General features: G+C 50.8%; 1 protein-coding gene across 1 annotated transcript in view; it reads right to left on the bottom strand.

Annotated features, from left to right (window-relative positions):
• The window catches only part of ITGB5 (integrin subunit beta 5), a 141,256-nt gene that overhangs the window by 93,142 nt on the left and 30,610 nt on the right, over positions 1-17,504 (bottom strand). The window contains exon 4 of the mRNA XM_075556310.1: positions 9,682-9,931. Coding sequence (XP_075412425.1) covers positions 9,682-9,931 — 250 coding nt within the window. The remainder of the gene's footprint in view (positions 1-9,681; positions 9,932-17,504) is intronic.

Raw genomic sequence — 17,504 nt, 5'->3', positions numbered from 1 at the left:
CCCACACTTCAGGATGACAGCATAGACCTTGCTGACCCAGAAAGAATGCCCTTCCTACGCTAGACAAACAGAAATGCTGGATAGGAAATCATTTGAGTATGATTGTTGAATATGTAGCCCAAACTATGAGCTATAAAGGGAAAGCCGAGGGGGCAGAAAGGAAGAGGAAATCATTCCGCAACTGAATGAGCTCCCTCGGAAGAAAAGTCAGACATGAGCAGGCCACAGGCCAAAGCAGAACTGGAATGCAGGGCTGAGGGCTGAGGGGTGGGGGGCGGGGGCGGAGCCCTCCCAGCACTCATGAGCCTCAGGCCTGAGTAACACAGAGGGCCCCATGCCCTGTCACAAACCACTAACTGAAAACCCCCAGTCACTGGCCTAGGAAAGACACGGTGAGTGAGAAGAATCACCTGTCAGAAAGGTTAACTCCAGGCCTGCGTCGGAGCAAGGCCGAGCCTGCTACTTTTCTGGGGACGGTGCTACAACACGAGGCTGGTGGTCCAAACCCACCTGGTGACTGTGGGGGAGAAAGAAGCAGCAATTTGGTTCCAGTGAGATGGTATCCAAGAAATGCCAGCGGGCCACGCGATGAATGAATTGATGCCCCTCAAAGACAAGATGGCATCCAACTGCTGTGGGAAAAATCCATGTCGGCTTCATTCCCTTTGCCCACCAGCATTTTGCTTCCTCCTTGTGTGTGCTATCAACCCCCAGCTCCCGGCCCGGAGCCAGAACTGACCCGGTGGCATCCAACACTGCCACCACCGACACCATCACCAGCAGTGAGGGAAATCAAAACAATAACAAATACATTAATTTAAAAAAATGAGTCCCAAGGTAAAAACTAGAAGCCAACAAACTGTCTTGCAGGGATGGCTGTACACCGGGAGGATCTGATCGTCCGAAGGAAGCCATCTCTGATGAAGCTGCGCTCACGGGACCGTGACAGACCCCACGACGGAACTCACCGCCCAGGACAAAGGCCAGAAAACCCAGACAAGGAAGGGGCTACAGGTCAAGAAACAGGCATTACGGACCCAACTGTGTCCTCCCCAAATAGGTGCGGTAAATCCGAACTGCTATGCCTGTGGTTATAACCCCACCAGGAATATTGTTGTGTGGAATATTGTAGCTGTCTTTGTTATGTGCAATATTGTAGCACGTGGCTTGAGTCACTCTCTTTTGAGACACAAGAGACCAAACGAGCAATCCAGTAGACAGAGATGGGAGAACATGAAGCCATGTGGCCCTCTCCATACATACATGTGCCTCTGGAGGACAACTGAACAATTGTAAAGGCTATTATTAAGATACAGGTGATTTCATTCATTTGTAAAATATATTTATGGCTCTCAGATAATTTTTCAATTGGTTCTTCGGTCTCAAAAGTTTACTGACCCCTGCCCTGGAGCGTGCACCCCGAGTGCAGACTACTAGTCTCCCAGACGGTGAGAAAGCACATTTCTGCTTGTTACAGCCGCCCACTTGTGGTATTTATTTCTGCCGCAGCAGCACTAACTCACTGAGCAACAGAGCTGGCAGAATCGCTTGGAATACTTTCAAACCAGGCCATGTGAAGCCTTCGAGGAGATGAAGAAGGAAACGCCAAAGGCCCTACTAGGTATTACTAGGGGAGGGGAGAAGGCCCTGGAGAAAATTACAAACATACATGGGGCATGGGAATGTTTAGGAAATGATGATGGCACCACATGTACTTGATACAATGGATGTATGGATTGTTTAAGAGCTGTAAGGGCCCCTGTGGGAAACAGAAAGACTTTGCCCCAGCTTTGTCTCCCCCAATGATAGGCAAAACATTAGAGGCTGTTTGCCAGCACATGTTGGGAGGTCCGATGCTTAGAGACATCCTCTCTGAAGGCAGTCAGTTGTCAGACTACTGTCTGGTCCCATCACAAAAGGGGCCCACTCCCTGCTATTAAGGACAATGGATTCCTTCTCCCTAAAGGCATTTGTCTGATCCCTGTAGGTGGGGTTCACACCCTACTGATAACAGAACAGGTCAAACCTGCTTGGTGACTTCCAAAGTTAGGCTGCCATCCTGTATCTAGGATCCGCCCACCTTGTCACATGTGTACCCTCAATCCCTGCCCTTCCTATTGAGTGTGTACCCCTAGATCGTCCCCCACTCATTACTGTAGAACCTATAGCGCAACCCCTTCCTGTGACTTAGGTCTTTACCTGTAATTAGTGGGATTGCACGCTCCCCAAAGATATATAAGCCTTGGTTAGCAATAAAGAAGCTCGGCTCTTCTCTCTCTCTCTCTCTCTCACTTCCTCTTGCCCCCTTCCTCATTCCCCTTGTCCTCCTTCCCCTCCCCCTCTCCTGCCCTCCAGTCTCCCATCTCCGTGTGGACAGCCAAGCAGGGCTGAGGTGAGCATGCTACCATGAAATGTGTCTGGCTCCATTATTTCAATCTCTCTTCTAGCTCTCCTTATTCTCTATGACTTCATGATAATATATGTATATATATAACCATACAACTGCGCCTATCAAACCCGTGATTTACTTGTGGGGGCTGGCCTTTCCCCTACAAGCCCCCAATAAAATGATCTTCAAAGAAACAAAAACATATGGGTCTGAAAAGGAACCATGTAAGTATTATATAAATTTTTTAAAATAGTGATTGAAATACACACAACAGCAGTGAACCTAAAGATATTTCCTATGAGGAGAGAAAGCAAGATCTCCATCTCGGAGAGAAAGACAGAAACCGGGGAGGGGGGAGCGCCAGGTTGCACCTGGGTGTCAGAAGGAAAATGGGGATAAGAGCAGAGAAGTAAGGTTCAGAGAGAGAATCTCTGTGAATGTAGGAATGGTGGTGGTTAGATTTGGGGTCAGCTTACCTCCATGTAAGAGTACAAGGGTGGAGCCCAACCTAGCCATCGGGTCATAGCCTGAGGGCGCCTCCTTGGGGGGCTGGCTCACATAGAAGAGTAACCCTGGGAGTGGCCCCTTCCTCTGGCCCTTTGCCTTCCTCCCTGCAGGACTGCGTACCCGCCTCTAGGGGCAGCTCCAGGCGGGCTGCCAACCTGCAGACCTACCACCACCCTCCTGCATTTCCACGGACCTTAGACCTACGTAACTCTGTACCCACCATCCTGGGCACCCCCTGCTTCCCACTTCACCTTTCCATACCAGCAGCCTGCAGCTGCGTGAGTCTGAAGAGGGCTCCAGCTAGCATAGAATCCATAGCCTGGAGTTGGACTGGGCTGCGATGCTTTCCTGAGGTAAGATTGCTTCTTGGGATCAAGCTCTTTCTTAGACGTAGATGAGTGTCGCTGGTTTTGTTTCTCTAGAGAACCCAGCCTAACACAAGAACGGACCATTGCAATGCATTGATTTAAGTGACTCTTCTGGCCATAGGCTTTGTGACTCCCACCCCCAAAGACCCTCATGGTCCTGATGAACCTGGAGGAGAAGGTGGTGGGAAGATATGGACTGATTACATGATTCAGTTGTGAGTGACTGTTAAGAGGGTTGATTGTGATGGCCACCCCACCGGCTATGAAATATCACATCTCGGAAGCAGGAGGAGGGATCTCCCATCAGCAGTAGAGCGCGTCTTTTGGACCCTGAGATCCAGTGTAGGGAACCTCCTTGGTCCCAGAGGCGGCTTCCGCCAGAGGAGTGGCAGGGCCACAACCGTGGCAGAACCAAGAAGCAGAGCAGTGGACTTCCCAGCCCGCACACTAATGACAGCTGAATGTCTTTGGGCATCACAGTGGCTTCTGGAGTGGGCTGACACTGGGCGCTCAACTGGGGAAGCTGAAGTTGAGCGCCTGTGGGTTGAGGCATACAGTGCATGGCATGCCCGCCAGGCTTTTATTGCCAACCCTCAAAGCGCTTTGTAACATTGCCCAAACGGGGCAGAGGCCATGTCGAAAGGCCAACAGCCAGTCGATAAGAAACCGTCCTGCCTGAACAAGTGTATCCTGAGCATCTCTCACTTGAATGGCAACCATGAACTCCCCTAAGAAGCCCCGTAACGGAGGGCACCGGCTGTGAGTTAATAACTGAATGCAGCTCCAGAGTGAAGCGCCGTGGGAGAGATGGCTGGCATCAGAGCACGGCACAAAAGGAGGGCAAGCAGGCTTGGGCGCCCGAGGATGTTGGGCACCGAGATGTGTGCACTCTCAGCGTGACAGGCAGACCGAGCTCCGAGGATGGTGAAGACCAGCCCAGAGCACATCCTCTTAGAACACACACACACACACACACACACACACACACAATAAAGAACATATTCAAAGTAGCTGGAGAAATGCCAATTGGACCGACAGTCAGTTTCTCTACAGCTCTCCTTCTCTATCATCCATACCACGGAGACGAGAACAAATATCATGACCTCTTGGAAGAGACACCAGGGGTAAGGATGAAGTTCCCTTGACCTCAGTTACTTTCCGAGGATGCACATTTCAGGGATATGCAGTACCTCTAACAACATAAACTCTTCAGGACTGGAAATACCATGCCAGAGGGATCCTTCAACTCATCTATCATCTGCCTCCTCCCACAGAAACCATTTCCGATAGCTCAGGACAGCAACAAGCAGTTCTTTAATCTGACGATTCGATGACCCAACACCCGGGCCTTTTCCCCTGTAACCTTGGTATTACTGCAATTCTGGCCTTGGTGATGCACTCTAAGAGGGAAAACCATGAGGCTGCCGTTTTGACTCCTTTCACAGAAACATCTAGAACGAAAGGACTATCCAAGCCCAGGAAAGCCCCGCACTCTCCTCTGAGATGTCCCACACACTCTTCCTGACCCCCATCTCCCAACAGCATCCCCACCGGAGAGAAAGTGAAGGTGGCCTTGGAGCCTAAGAAGGCCTGGTCGTTCCCTTTGCACACGAGCAGGGGAAAGTGAACAGTGCGGTAAAGCTCACAAACACACATCATCGGAAGCAGCACAGAAGAACCAGGAAGGCTGTCTGCCTGCAAGACAAGAGGGCAGAGAAACCACAAGTTTGGCTCAGGAGAGGCTGGTCAGGCTCAGGACGGGACAGTGCCCATTGCCGGGCTTGTGCGGTTCTCTCCAAGGAGCAGTGGGCAGATCCAGAATGCCACACCAGTTCCACTGCCTGGACTCCTTGGAAGGTCGGTCTCGGCCTGCTCCGAGCAAGGGTGATTCCCACATAGATTGCCCAGCTTAGAAACGAAAGGATCCGTGACCTAGACCTGGACTTGGCTTCAGACCCCCATTCTTCACCGGATTTCCTGTCTTACCAGCGGCTTCTCTATGTGCCTTGTACTCACTGGTCAAGAATTGTATGTACTGTCTGCAATTGGCCCTCCCTTCAAGGGCTTAGGGAAAGAGCTCTGAATGAGCAGTGGGTGACAGCACAGAACAGGCAAGGGCTGAGTGCTCAGGGCCAGGCTTTTATCCTCTGCCCATTTCTAATCTAGTAACTTCTTCAGTGGACGGCCCTTGGAGACCCACCCTCTCTGTCTAGGGAAGGGGCCGAAGTCAGAGAACAGAGGGAAACAGAAGAGAGAATCACTGTCTGGATGAACCGGGAAAGTGTTCTGTGGTTAAGATGCTGCTATTTCCGTTAAGAAGCAAAATTTCACCAGCAGGGCATTTGACATTGGGACTCGGGGACAAAGAGGTTTAGAGACAGGATCAATGTAACCACAATGACAGCAGCCATTTGTGGCCAGGAGGAAGCGCCTCCCAGTGGCACAGTGGTTAAGCACTGCGCTGCTGACTAAGACGGGCAGTTCTCTCTACTGCACACTGGCCCTCATGCAGGTGTGGGGCAATAGCAAAGTGTGACGAAGAAGCTCGATGGTGCCCAGCTATGAGAAAGAAAAGTCCTGGACTCTTAAAGGCTTGGCTCCAAACAAGCAGGCATCTAAGTGAGGCCTCAACACCGGCCTGTGTGATTGAAACAATTGTAAATAATACAATCTAAATCCGAAGGACGGAATGGTATCAGAGTTTGCATTATGAACATCTGGCTTACAGAAGGATATGGATGACCAGGGAGCAGCCAAAATCCATTGGCAGGGTCCCAGAGAATAGAATAAGCCCGAGTGAATCCTTTCTGACCACAGTACAGGGATGTGAAGAGCCTCTTTATCAGACAGCCTTGTAAAGTCTGTTACGGCAGAGGTGCTTAGGATGAAAGGTAACGCTTTATTATTTTATCTCCCTTGTGGCCCGTTTTAGAGTTGTTTCAGTTTTAAATATTTTCTGCTTTCTTGTGGATTGAAGTATTTCTCTGTCTTATTCTGTTGTTGTTGGATTTGTTCATTTGTTTGCTTCCTGTTTGTGTTTCATATGATTTTCTTTATATGTAATCCAGGATAGGTGAATCTACAGAGACAGTAACTGGATTAATTATTAACCTAGGGGGGTGAAGGGGAGTGGATAGCATGGATGTTTGTATAACCCCGGCCAATGGGACTGAACAACCGACCTGTATGAATGGATACATTGGAACGAATAAGGTATGTCGATTAAAATATTATTAATTAATGACCTAGGGGCACGGCAGGGAGTTGGGTTGGGAGGAAATGGGGAGCTAGCGGCAATGAGTTAGAGAAGAAAATGCCCTGAAGGGGTTGTGGTGATGACTGCACAACTCGTAAAACGAGCAAATGATTCGGTGTCTAATAAGAGAAGTGTATGTTAATGAAAACTGGTTTGGTTTTTTTTTGAAAACTGTTTTTACAAAGAGTCTGTCGCTCAAACCCGCCAGGAGAGAGAGGTGGCAGTGTGTGTGCGTGTAGTGTAGCCTGGGAAACCCTGCAGGACAGTTCAACAGAAGTCAGAGCCAGCTCAATGCCAACAGACTTGGTTTGGCATTTTAATGCCTCTTCATGGTTGGGAACTTAGAATCCGCTCATTTATATGTATATGGCTTTCCTGGAAACATGATCTCCCCAACCCCTGGGAAGATGTAAGTTTATTTCTAGGGATGGATACAGGAGCAGGAATAATTCAGAAGGGCCTAGAGCACCGCCAGCACCATCCCCACCTCACCCCAACCTCCCAGCCCAGCCAAGCTGGGAGTGCTTCACGCTGCCAGAGCTGAACTGCAGGTACAGGCAAGCTCAGGAGCTGAAAAACATTCCATGGGAACCTCCAGCTCGATTTTCCCCTTGGTGGTAGCTAAGGAGACCAAGGGTTGAGAATGACATCACACGATGGAAGGAGAGCTACCGAAGAACGCGGTCTCATCAGCCGGCGAGGACACTTGCATGCACTGAGTCACTGCGATCTGTGGGCCGTTTCCTTTCTGCAGCAAAGCCTAACGTAACCCTGAGACTCGTGCCTGGAGGGCGAGGGGAGGGGTGGTGCCGGAAGGGGGAGCATTCTCAGCTTCAGGTATTTGTGTTTTACTAGGATTTGGATGGGAAATAGATAGGCAGTCTATGATTCCAGACTCTGAAAGGAACTAGCTTGCCTACCTTTCCAGGGGAAGCTGCTCACTACTGTGTGAGTTAAGGTGACTTATTCTCTCGGGACCTCAGATTCCTCATCTGGAACATCTGGCTCACACTTAACCAACCCAGCCTACTGCCATCCTGTTGTAACCAACCCGGTGGGACACTTGCCCTAGAAACTACAGATGGTTATGAAGAGATTTAAATGAGATAGCTCATATAGAGTGTTTGATATTAAGTTTCCACTTAATTAGCACCGCAGTTTTAGCTAGCTGCTCCTGACCTAGTGGTTTTCCTGGGAGCTTACCAGCCAGTCTCATGGAAAGTGAACGTGGCAATGAGGCCAGAAAGAGTTGGACCTTACTGGTCATTGTGTCTACAATGCATAATCGTGGTGGCTAGGGGGACACTTGAAAGACTAGAAAAGAAACAAATTAGCCTTGGAAAGGATGAGTTCGTGGGGTTGGGACTATGATCCCCCACCCCCAGGCCACACACGCACACAGCAACCCCCAAAGATAGGGACCTGTTTGCCAAACACATTTCCTCTTCATCCTGGTATTCTGCTAACCCAGCTCCCAGCTTCCTGGCTAGAACTCAGTGCAGTCTAATGGGATGTAAGCAGACAGGTGGCCAAGGTCACTTGAGCTGTGGTCCATAAGACTTTCCTGTGTGTGTTTCTCCGGAAGCCACGGGGGGGGGGGGGGGGGAGCACACAGTGGAAAGAGCGTGGGTCCCGAGTCACTGCTGAGAGAAGAGGCGTCCGCTGAAGAACACGACGCACCCCCACTTTGGACAAGAAATAACAGACTTTCCCAAGTCCTATCCTCTATACAGGTTGGCAGTTTTCCATTGCTGCAGTTAAGAAACAATGTGTCAAATGTGTTCTCTTGCAACTGCAGTGAAGTGAAAAGACTTGGCCTGGCCCTTGCATCCGGTTTTTGTTACTTCCACCAAATGCCTGTGGGGGGGAGGGGGCGGGGCATGCAAATAAGGTGGAGAGGCCTCTAAGCAGGGGATCAGTCCAGTCTGCCATTCCGTTGGGTGTAAAGGAAGCCAGGTCAGAAGCAGGAAGAGTGAACCTTGGACCATTAAGAAAAAAGAGCAATCCAAAAAAGTAAATCATCAAAAATTTTAAAATAATAATAATAAAGAAAAAAAGAGCTATCAGCAAAGCATGTGTGAGATCCCCGAGTGAAGTGGGCATGAAAACAGAGACACTGGAGGCCGAAGCACCAACCGAAACCAATGACACAGTGACCGGTTTCGCAGCCCGTGAACCGAGCGACACTGAGTTGCCTTACAGAGTGGCTGGCTTACAGAGTGAGGTGACCTCTGGACCTTTATCAGCACTGAAGGGGCTTTGTAGTCCTTGGCTGAGCAGGACGGAGGCCACGGGGCCACGTTACTGAGAAGCTGAAGACGGGAGAGAGACAGACGTGGCTGCTAGCAGGGCTGAGTATAGGAGCTACAGACAAAAGTACTGCATCCTTAATATGACTTTGCTCCTGCCTTGTAGCTTATAGACTCCCCTCAGAAACCTGCATCAGCACGTTGCCTCATGAGTTCCGGGTGGCCAGTGCCACAGACTGTGGTTCGTACCCAGCGGTTAGGAGGGCATCCTGGGAGGGACCATTGGTGTCCGAAGGGGAAAAGGAAGGATGGAGGGTGGGGGCTGTCTGACCTCGGCCTCGTGGGAATCATCCCTGGGCAGATGTGGCATCGGATTCTACTTCCGCCATGTGTTGTCAGAGGAGGTCAGAGGTGGCCTCTGTGTCATTTCCTTAGCGGTTGCATGATTTGTAAAAAATAATAACTCATACTTAAGCGCAGAGCTGACATGTAGTTTTGATGGCATCAGTGATATGTATAAACAACAGGGACAGACTTTTGAGGTTGCTCCCCCCAGGCTCCTCCGGTGACTCTAAGCAAAGGGAATGACTGCCTGCTCTCTCTCAGACCATGTGACACTGCCACTTCCTGAAGACATGCTTGAAAATCCATTAATGTGCAAAACCAGTGCTGCATGCATCTGGCAGGTAAGTCCGTGGGCTCTGATCATGTCATCTTTATGCAACCTGGGGGGGGTGGCCTTTCACATGGAGAGGAAGAACAGAGCCCATTCATCATGAATCAAATGCATGCATCACTTTGGTCCTCCCTCCTCAGTATCTGTATGCTCCCCCAGGGGCTCATTTGGGCTGTTTCCCTGGTATTCCATCCCCCCGTCTCAGATGTCCAGCAGAAAGACAGATGATCACTTACCCAATGCATGGATTGGTCTGGTACCTCGGTGCTGTATAGGAGAATGGGGAGATGCTCTTGTCTACGAAAGAGCCAAACCCCAGCCGAAAATTGCTAGTGAGCTTCCTCATCTCCTCAGCGAGTTTGGTACCCAGGTTTCGGATGCTGTCCAAGTCATCCTTCATGGACAAGGAGAGGTCCATCAGGTAGTATAAGTCCACAGGATAGTCCTCCACCTGTCGAACCTGCAGCTGGAGGGTAGTCTTGTCACCTGTGCCAACAGAGAGGTCCCACAGGTCAGAGGTCCTGTGATTTTGGAAGAGTGGAGGGGGAGGGATTTTGCTTCCGATGCCAGTCTGCCTCTTACTGTGTGGGTGTGATTGCGTGCCTACCAGAAGGGACGTTTTTCTTGGAAATAGAGGGAATGTATAGCGATCCTACAGACAGAGCACAACTGTCCCACAGTGCTTGTTTCCTAGACCACCGCTCTCCCAGTTAGCAGGCCCAGGCTGTTATAACCCACGCGCAACAAAAGGTGCCTTTTGCCAGCTCCTCTAAGGCAGTCCAAAGACAGAGGAAATGGGACCTAACTCTGAGGAAGTAAAGGGAGAGGAAGCAGCCTGGAGGGTGGAGTGGGGGTGGGGGTGGCCTCTGCCCTCTCCCTACAGAGGTCACCGAGAGCACGGAGCTCTCAGACCAGGACAAGGATTCCTAAGTCATCTAATGAGCTCTAAAGACACATCCTAATAATAATTTATGAATAATGAAGGGTTCATGAGGGAGGGGGGAGGGGGAGAGGGGACAGAGGGGGAAAATGAGCAGCCGATATTAGGGGCTCAAGTAGAAGGCAAATGTTTTGAGAATGATGATGGCAACAAATGTACATATGTGCCTGACACAATGGATGGATGTAGGGATTGTGTGTGTTAAGAATTGTACGAGCCCCCAATAAAATTGTTTTTTTTAAAAAAAGACACATCCGTAAGAACCAATTTCAAGCCTCATCAGAAGCCCTCGCTGGGCTGCTCCTGCACACAGCTCGAGGCCCACAGTTTGAAATCCCCAGCTGCTCTGCGGGAGAAAGACGAGCCTTCCTTTCTACTCTGTACCGAGCGGCAGGCTCCGAACTCACAGGGGCAGTTCTGCCCCATCATATAGGGTCTCTGTGAGTCAGAATTGACCCGAGGGCAATTTGGATTTAGGGGGTTGGTGGGTGGCTCTGTTCTAGGATAGGTTGGGCATCTCTTGGCGCCCCTGAAAGGCCAGGGTTCAGTCAGTTCCAGAGCAGGCAGTATGATCTGCACCCTGAAATTGGTTCTGAATGATCTGTCCACACACCTGTGCGAGCTGGATGGAGTCTTCGTGTTTAAAGCTGCACAAGCCTAGGCAGCTTCACACCTGCCTGAGGGGTCCACACCTGACTTGCCTGCAGCCAAGATCCAGAGCAACCAACCGGTCACCTCAAACTGGCAGCCAGGAGCCCAAGCCTTTGGGAGCTGGCAGGCTAAGGAAGACAACTCTCCCTGCTCCCTCCTTCCCGCCTGCCCTCCCTCACTAGAGAGCATTCAGTGACCAGCAGGTCTTAGTGCCAGTTCCCTGTCACTCTTATGAAGTGTGAACCCTGAGGCTCAGTTTCCTTCAACACACCAGTTATCACCAAATGGACGCTGACGCATAGCAAAGCTGCGGGCCCAGGTAGAGCTCTGCTCCATAGGGAAATTCCAGAAGTCCCTCTGGGTGGACTTGAACTTCCAACCGTTCAGTTAGCCGCCAAGAGCATTAGCTATTTGCAATGCCCAGGGATTTCCCCCCTTAAATATGAAAGGAAATCAGAACCCCACCAAGCTGGCAGGAGGCTTGGTTACAATGCGCTCCTGGGGAGAGGAGGGCTTCAAAAGGCATAAAGGCCTGCACGCAGGAGGTATGATTAGTATAATTATTATTTGTAACCTAAGTGACAGCTCCGAGCCTGCTTCCTCTGGCACGTCCTGGCCTGTCCTGTGCTGGCTGCCGCCAGTCTGCGTTGCTGTTGCCCGTGGTGTGAGCCTGTTTTGAAAAGCCTTCCAAGTCCAGCTCAAATGGAGGAATGTTCGAGATTTCCTCCAGAATGCATCTGGGTTGCCACAGTCTGAATCTGGCTCCCATCAGGCGAGGCAGCCGCTCGCCTGCCTCCACAGGGCCCCTCCCAGCCTTCAGGACACATCCATCATGGGAGGGAGGGGAGGCCCCTCCTTGACCCTTATATAGACAGGCAACAGATTTGGGTGCATAGAGACGGCAATCAAGATCCATCAGTCCAATCCCAAGGCCTCTTCATGGGTCCTTTGCATTTTTTTGTTTTTATTGCTTCTTTCTTCCCAAATTCTTAACTCACTTCCGTCCTGGGGCTGATTCAGAGTGACCCTAGAGGGCCGGGTAAAACTGCCTCCTGAGTTTCAGAGACTGTTAACTGCGGGGCAGCAGGCCCTGCCTTTCTCCTAAGGCACAGCTGGTGGTTTCAAACTGCTGACCTTGCAGATCGCAGCCCAACGCGTAACCACTATGCTGCCAGGGGTCCTAAATGTCCTAACTCCCCTCCCTTTTACCCAGAATCCACTTCCACCTTTTAAGGCTTATGTGTAATTCACAGAAAGGCATTCTCTGATCAGGACTCTGGGAACTGGCTTGGCTGGGCTCCCTGACGGAGAGGGAAGGAGATGCTGAGCTGGGAGAGATGGCAGAGTTGGGTTGGAATCCAGACCCTTTCTCCAAAGACTCGGGGACCTCAGGCTCCTTGAAACTGCTGTTCATCCCTGCAGTGATGATAGGGAGGGTGCTGACTGACGACTGCAGAGACGCAAGGAAATGGTGTGCATATGCACTGCACCAAAGCTCCCTCGCAAGGGAGGCTTTCCCCTCGGTCCTCCCCGAGTGAAGGATTAAAGCAATTTCCGGTGGGGACAGAAAGGGAAAATCCTGCCAGAAACTTGAGCTTGACCGGCTACAGCCTCAGGCGTTAAATTTAACTCCAAATTTTCCAGAAAGGAAGGCAAAAGGCAGTGGGCGGGTAAACAAGATATGAGAGAGAGGTCACCCTCTCTGCTACAAGCGCAGGGTCCCTCTATTGTGAAGAAAGAAATCTCGAGGCATGAGGTTCTGAGAGAGATGACCCATGAAAAAAGAAAATGCAGCGCACACGCGTGCTTACAGACATACATGCACACATACATTCATGCATGCGTGCGCTTCCTCATAGGGAAGCTGCAAGTGTTAAAGAGAGCACTCCTCTCGCTTCCAGAGAGAGCGATAGCCTTAATGCTGCTGCGCAGAATGCTTGTTTATTGCGACCCTCGATCTGCGACCCCGGTGGAAAGCAATACGGCTCTGCCTAAGGCCACTGGGGACTGCAATTCCACAGAAGCCGGCCATCTCTCTGCTGGGTGTGTCCCCTAAAGAAGTAAGGCCCGTGGAGGGGACAGACAGATGGACATCCATGTTCAACACAGCACTGTTTCCCATGGCAAGGGGTTAGAAGTAGCCCCAACGCTCAGCAGTAGCAGGCTGAATAGAGGAGCTGGGGTACCTACACGCAGCGGAAGATTAGGCATCGCTGAAAACTGGTGATGGAACCACGAAGCCCCTCCTGGCCCCGGTGGACCTGGAGACGATGACACTCACTGAAGTCCGTCCATCAGAACAGGATAAACGTGGCCGGACCACTACCATCGAGAGGCACACCAAGACATAGACCCGCAGCCACGGGACCAGGCTTTGCAGGGATCAAGGTGGGAGGTGGTGAGGGAGGGAGAGGAAGTAACAGACTAGAGGGCTGATGGGTGCTGCCTCTGGTGAACGAGAGGATGGGGGTACACGGGAGGGAAAAAAGGAATTGAAAAAAGAGGATCTGATGCCAGGGGCTTAAGTGGAGAGAAAATGCTTTGAAAATAATGAGGGCAAAGAATGTACAGATGTGCTTTACACAATTGATGTATGTATGGATTGTGATAAGAGTTGTATGAGCCCCTAATAAAACGTTTATAAAAACAAAAATGGAATTGAGGGTGGGGTAGGGCAGGGGTGTTGATGAGTGGTTTAAACAGTTTAATCCAGAGGAGATGGTCTGGAATGTAAAGCCCCCACCTAATTCTCAATTTAAAATCATTAAAAACTATGTGTTAAATTTGTACATGCCTTTTGAAAAAAGGACTTGATTCTGATCAGTGGTTCTCAACCTATAGGTCACGACCCCTTTGGGGGGGTCGAACGACCCTTTCACAGGGGTTGGCCGATTCATAACAGTAGCAAAAAGAGAGTGATGAAGTAGCAATGAAAATAGTTTTATGGTTGGGGGATCACTACCACATGAGGAACTGTCTGAAAGGGCCGCGGCATGAGGAAGGTTGGGACCCACTGCTCTAGATGCTGTCTGTGTATTGCCACCGGACCTTGGCCATAACGGAATGTGTGTCAGCAGGTTGGAGGGTGGCATTCCTGGTGAGTCTCAGAGTGGGTGTCAAGCTGCCATGGCTCCAGCTCTCCAAGGTTAGCAGACAGAAGGTGAAGCCATTGCCCCTGCATATGGACTGTGTTCTCTTCAGAGAAGCTCCCCACTGTCTGTCTGTCTCTCTGTCTCTGAGCCACACGGCTATCCTGGGCCAGCTGAGGCTGTCAGGAGGCCACCACACCTACGTGTCCCTCAGGGCACGGACTTTCCTGCCGGCACCATCAGTGCTGGGTCTCTGCCTGTCTCTAGGACCCGATTCCTGGCTGCCTATCCAGATCTGTTGGGTGGTCCCCTCCTCCCTCACCCCACAGGGTCCTATGATCCTCCCATCCGGGCAGGCTCCTCTCCCCCTGTGGGCTGCACCCGGGCTATTTCAGGTAATCCTGCCCGGGGGCCAGGGGGCGGATCAGAGAAATGGGATCAAGCAAACTCAAAGACCAAGCTGTCTCCTCACACCTGTGAGGATTAAGCCAGTCCTGCCAGCAGGCTTCTCAAATCCTCTTGGTTCTTTTTCTTTTTAATCTTTTTACTGGCGGCTGGTACACCTCTGACCACGATCCATCCATGCGTCCATGGTGTCATGCACCTTGTTCATAGGTGGCCCCCTCTGGGTTCTTCCCCATGTCACTGGAACAGCACTGCTGCCTCCATACAACTCAACGATGTCGGTTTTCTCTTCCCCCGGGGAAAAGGTGCGAGTTTACTCAGTATAAATGAATATCCACCTGCATTCTATCCGGTACATATTCTCAAAGCCTCCTCCTTGCTGCCAAGGACACATACCAGTGTGCTAGTTCTTTCTACAGAGCTGCGGGAAAGGATCTCAGCATGAACTTCTGTTATTTTAAGAAGACCGATTTCTGTTCAAGTGTGAAGGCAAGGTGGTATCACAGGACAAAGAATACGGACGCCCCCAAAGAAACGTGGTCTGCTTTTGCCTTTTAGCTCAGCAGAGTTACCTTTCTGAGCTGTAAAACTGGCAGAAGAAAGAAAGAAGGTGTAACGGGACTCTAGGTGAACAGGAACGGAGACCCCAGGGCATGCTTCTAAGACTACCCCCAGCTATTGGTTCACTGCTGCAGAAGGTCATGAGTAGCTCACAATTAAATCCAGACCGAGACCCCAAACTCTGCCTGATAGGGCTCAAACAAGGCCACCACAGCACCTGACACCTCACCTCAGAATTTGGACCTGGGGCACTGGTACCCAGGAACAAGCCACCTAAAGTCATGCTGACCTCGGATTGGCCAGCTGCTGTCTCACCCATCCCCTCGGACACAGGACAGCCCGCGTGTGTCAGAGTGGAACTGTGCTTCCTACAGATGTCAACGCTGCTTTTTCAGAAGTAGATCGCCAGGCCTCGAGTCCAAGGCCCATCTGAGTGGACTATCAAACCTTTGGGCTTTCAGTGATCCGCTGAGCCCGTGAACTCTGTGTGCTACCCAAAGACTCCCTCCTGTTGTGTGCCGGGGAGTGTGTGGGCATAGGACAGGAAAACTGCCCCCACAGGGTTACCAAAGTTGTAATATTTTCAGCAGCCGAAAGCTCCATCTTTCTCTCAAGGAGCTGCTGGGTGGATTCAAACTGCTGACCTTTCCATTAGCACCAGCCCCGTGCTGATCCACGGTGCCACCAGGTCTCCTCTCTCTCTATGCATCATGGCCCTGCATTCTTCATTTCTTTTAAAAGAGACCCTTATCCATCATCATCAAATGTGTTTTCCTAACCTTGAAAAGCATGTATGTTTTTTTCCTCATTTAAATAAGCTTGTACCCACGCAGGGCCAGGGAGTGTCTCGCTCTGTTGTCCAAAGGGTGGCTGTGAACCAGAACCGGCTCTGTAAGCATGAATGGCAACGAGCAGGCAGGTAGCTGGCCCCTCCACAGTAGAACGTGGGAGGAGAGGGATGACGGGGGCTGGGAGTGCAAAGCTGAAACCCACATCAAAAGCAACCAAGCACCTGTGATTTAATCAATAGCATGTAATCAATGCCATGTTAATGTTCTCTGACTCTGTAAGGTGTTATCATTAAGAATGCTGGCGAATGGGCACTGGGGACTTCTTCATATTCCGTTTCACAACTTCTTGTGAGTCAAAAATTATTTCAAAATAAAGAGTTTTAAATGAACAGAAAAGCTCCCAATCAGGGTCTTTTTTTTAAAAAGGCTACGGGACGAAGCAAGAATTGCTGTAAGGTCTCTCTAATCATCCCCAAAGGGAACTTCGTGGGGGTGCTTGCCACGTGGAGGTGCTGACCACGTGGAGGCGCTGACCACGTGGAGGCACTGACCACGTGGAGGCGCTGACCACCTGGAGGCGCTGACCACGTGGAGGTGCTGACCACGTGGAGGCGCTGACCACATGGAGGTGCTGACCACCTGGAGGCGCTGACCACCTGGAGGCGCTGACCACATGGAGGCGCTGACCACCTGGAGGCGCTGACCACGTGGAGGCGCTGACCACGTAGAGGCGCTGACCACGTGGAGGCGCTGACCACATGGAGGTGCTGATCACAGGCCAGTGGTCCAAACCCATCAGCTCCTCCCAGGGAGAAAGAAGAGGCTGTCTGTTCTCAGAGACTTACAACCTTGGAAACTCCATACTGGGTCGCAGAGTCAGAACTGGCTCTATGGCAGTGGGTTTCTTTTTTGGGGGACTGAATCACCGCAATAGGGGCCCTTGTAGCCCAGTGGTAAAGAGCTTGGCTATGACCCTAAAGGTCAGCAGTTCAAACCCAACAGCTGCTCTTTGGAGAAAGATGTGGCAGTCTGCTTCTGTCACAACTAAAACCTTGGAAAGGCCACACCCCTGTCCTCTTGGATTGCTATAGGTTTGGTGGGGTGTTTTTTTTCCATTTAGTTTGTTTCATAATCACCGTGAGGCTTCAAAACTACCTCTAGCTTCTTAGCACCTCAACAACCCTTATCCTGAAGTTTGTGTCCTCTCCTAAGGATCCCAGTCTTTGTTAAGGAATTGGCTAGGGTTCTTGTCCTTAGAGAGTTTCCAGCCTGGGCCAGGGAATGGCAAACATGATCTTGTATTTACACAAAACCCTGCCGAAAGCAGAGGGTCATTTTTCATTTTGTCCGCAGGCCTACCTACCCTGGAACCATCGTCTTTCTTGGCTCCTGGGCCAGGGCTTGTCCTTGATCAGCCTGGTAATTCAGGCAAAGGGCTTCAGGTCATTCCACAAAGATCTCTTACAGACTATGGGGAGGAGACACTGGAGCCTTTGGAAGGTCTAAGATGGGGAAAACCAATCTCAACATACCTGAAAGCCTTACTCAAGAATCACAGGGGGAATTGACCCGAGGCAACTATGTTATGCACTTGACGGGACATTTGTTGACTACAAGTTATC

Source organism: Tenrec ecaudatus, chromosome 8, assembly GCF_050624435.1.
Source record: "Tenrec ecaudatus isolate mTenEca1 chromosome 8, mTenEca1.hap1, whole genome shotgun sequence".
NCBI classification, from domain to species: domain Eukaryota; kingdom Metazoa; phylum Chordata; class Mammalia; order Afrosoricida; family Tenrecidae; genus Tenrec; species Tenrec ecaudatus.
The sequence above is the reverse complement of the archived record's forward strand: the minus strand, read 5'-3'. Positions and strand labels throughout refer to the sequence as shown.